We start from the raw sequence: 2,502 nt of genomic DNA, 5'->3' as shown, positions 1-2,502 counted from the left end.
CCGGCTTTTTGTTGGACTCCCGCAACTGACCCGACCCCGTAACCGGCGCGTGCATCGCCCAGACTGTCGCGTGGGGATTGTCAGCTGCGCGGCTTTCATCGGCATCATGCTGCTGGTGGTGCTGCTGGTGGTGATCGGCATTGCCACCTACGTGCTGATTTACTACGTCAATCGCGATGATGAGCTGAAGAAGCAACTGAAGAATCTCCGCCGGGATGTGGCCATGCAGCTGTGGCCGGACTCGGCCCCGGCCCCGGCCTCCCATGAGACCGGCGAGACCGCTCCCCTCCTGAGCCAATACCCCGAGGGGATGGACGGTTTCACTTCCTTCGAGTAGAGGCGCTGGCCTGCTCCTTTGCTCGGCCCCACCTAGATCCTCCGCTGGCCGGCAGGCCAGTCCTTCAAATACACCCCTATATATCTTGCTTCCATGTGTGCCCCCCCCCCCCCACACACACACACACATCTCACATCTCACATCAATGAAGTGTCCATACAAAATGCACGCATTCGTGCGGGGAATGCGGCTGTGTGACAGCGTGGCGGCGGGTGGCCGCGTGGATGGCATACGTATGCACATGGGTCTATTCTACGGGAGGTGCCATCTTTCAGCCCCTTCCGGGACGGTGGCACCTCCCTTTCGGGCAGAAAAGGGGGCACCTCGGACGGGCGAAGCGCCAGAGGGGGGGCCCGGGAGGAGACACAGACGGCAGGGACCCGGCAACATCTCACGGCCACGGCTTGCTGGTCGGCTTCTCAGCCTGCTTCTTCTGCTTGCGTGCCGCCTCCTCGGCGGCGTCCTGCTCATACAGGAGCTCCGAGTCCGGGATCAGGAACTTGCCAAAGATCTTCCGGTACCAATCGTTCACCAGGAAGGGCAGCGGGCTGCGCTTGCGCGAGTTCGCCAGTCGGGCGGTCATTTCGGCCTTGCGAATGTCCGCCACGTCATTGCGAATGTCCATGCTCTGCTGGTCCACCTGGTGCAGGATGGACTTGCGCTTCAGATGCCGGACACGCTCCGTCAGGTCCAGGTCGTCCATGTTCACGGGCCCGGAGGCGAAGCGGGCCTTGGGCCGCGGCCGATACGACCGCTCGACCGCCTCGCCGGCGCCATCAGCCTTGGCGGCCGGGTCATTGGCGCCGCCCGGCGCCTGGTGCGTGATCCAGTCGAAGGAGCTCAGCGAGTCCCGCCAGTGCCGGTGCGAATAGTCGTAATTCACCTCGGCCCGACGGCTCTCCCGCAGGAGGATCTCATACTGCCGGCGCAGGGGGAGCGTGTCAAAGTGCGGGTGCTGCGAGGAGAGGATGTCCTCCGGCCGAACGCTGGCCTGGTCGAACCCCGGGGCATCCGAGGAGAACCCCCGAGAGGTGTAGTCATCATCGAAGTGCACGAAATCCGGTCGATTGAATGCCTCCAAGGGGCTGCCCTGGCCATGGGCAGTGGCGGCGCGGGGGCCGTCGCTGCTGCCGCTGCCGCCGCTGCTGGGCCCGCTGGCGGGGTCATGTGTGCCGGAGCCATGGGCTTGCCCGGCCTGGGAGCCTGCGGCGCCCTTGGGATCGGGGCCGGTTGCTGTGGCGTACCGCTCGGCGAAGGCCGCCGGCGAGAATCCCTCCATCGTTTGGGCATATGAATCGACGTGCGCCGACCCGACGGTCCCGTCCCACTGCTCCTCGGACGCCAGGTGGTCCGTGCGCCGGGCTTGGCGGCCCTCAACCTCCGGGCCGAGCTCATACTGGTTGTCCGGGTCCAGGATGTCCCCTCGACCGGCGTCGTACTCGCGCAAATCATGCGGCGACGGCACATACAGCTCCTGGTGCTCGAGGAACTCCAACCAGCGAGCATGCTGGCGCTGGAGGAATTCCTCGCTGCTGCGTTCATTGAACCCCACGGCGCCCATCTCGTCGAGGTCCATATTCCGCGCTTGTGCCTCTTGCACCAGGCGCGAGAAGGACCGGGTGTTGTTGGACTGGGAGGGGTCCGGCTCGACGGATGACGCTGGATTGATGGTGCTGGCGGCGCCGGCGCCGGCGTCCTCCGGCTGGGCGGATCGCCGCATGGGCTCATCCTCGGAGTCAGAGGCCAGGCCGGCGGCGACGGACGCCGCATGCGTGGCGGCGGCGGCTCGATCGGCGGCGCTCTCCTGCGCCCGGACAGCCGGTGCCGGAGTTGGCGACTGGTCGGCCCGAGCGAAAATCGGATCAGGCTGGCCCGGCACAAAGGACCATCCGCCCCAGTTCCCCCGGGGCGAGGGACCGGACCCGCGGGAGGGGAACCGGTACCCATGCATCCCGGCGCGCATATCCATCTCCAGGCGCTTGGTGTAGGCGTCCCGCTCGGCCGGTGTCCACCGCCGGGCCCGAATCCACTTGATGTCGAGGCGGAATGGCCCGTCCACGCGATCGGCAGGGGACAAACCGAAGGAAGAGACACTCGCGCGCGCGATCGGCGGCTGAGTGGGAGACACATTCCCATAAGTGGTGAGGATGAAGTCATCGATGGGG

General features: G+C 66.2%; 2 protein-coding genes across 2 annotated transcripts in view; one reads left to right on the top strand and one right to left on the bottom strand.

The window, feature by feature from the left end:
- The window catches only part of H696_04029 (hypothetical protein), a gene marked incomplete at both ends in the record, with an annotated part of 4,359 nt that extends 4,022 nt beyond the window's left edge, over nt 1-337 (top strand). The window contains one exon of the mRNA XM_009497900.1: nt 63-337. Within this exon, the coding sequence (XP_009496175.1) occupies nt 63-337 (275 nt within the window). The remainder of the gene's footprint in view (nt 1-62) is intronic.
- Nucleotides 338-728: 391 nt separating this feature from the next.
- The window catches only part of H696_04028 (hypothetical protein), a gene marked incomplete at both ends in the record, with an annotated part of 3,141 nt that continues 1,367 nt past the window's right edge, over nt 729-2,502 (bottom strand). The window contains one exon of the mRNA XM_009497899.1: nt 729-2,450. Coding sequence (XP_009496174.1) covers nt 729-2,450 — 1,722 coding nt within the window. The remainder of the gene's footprint in view (nt 2,451-2,502) is intronic.

Source organism: Fonticula alba (genome assembly GCF_000388065.1).
Source record: "Fonticula alba strain ATCC 38817 unplaced genomic scaffold supercont2.6, whole genome shotgun sequence".
NCBI lineage: Eukaryota > Rotosphaerida > Fonticulaceae > Fonticula > Fonticula alba.
This window is presented reverse-complemented; position numbering and strand designations above follow the sequence as displayed.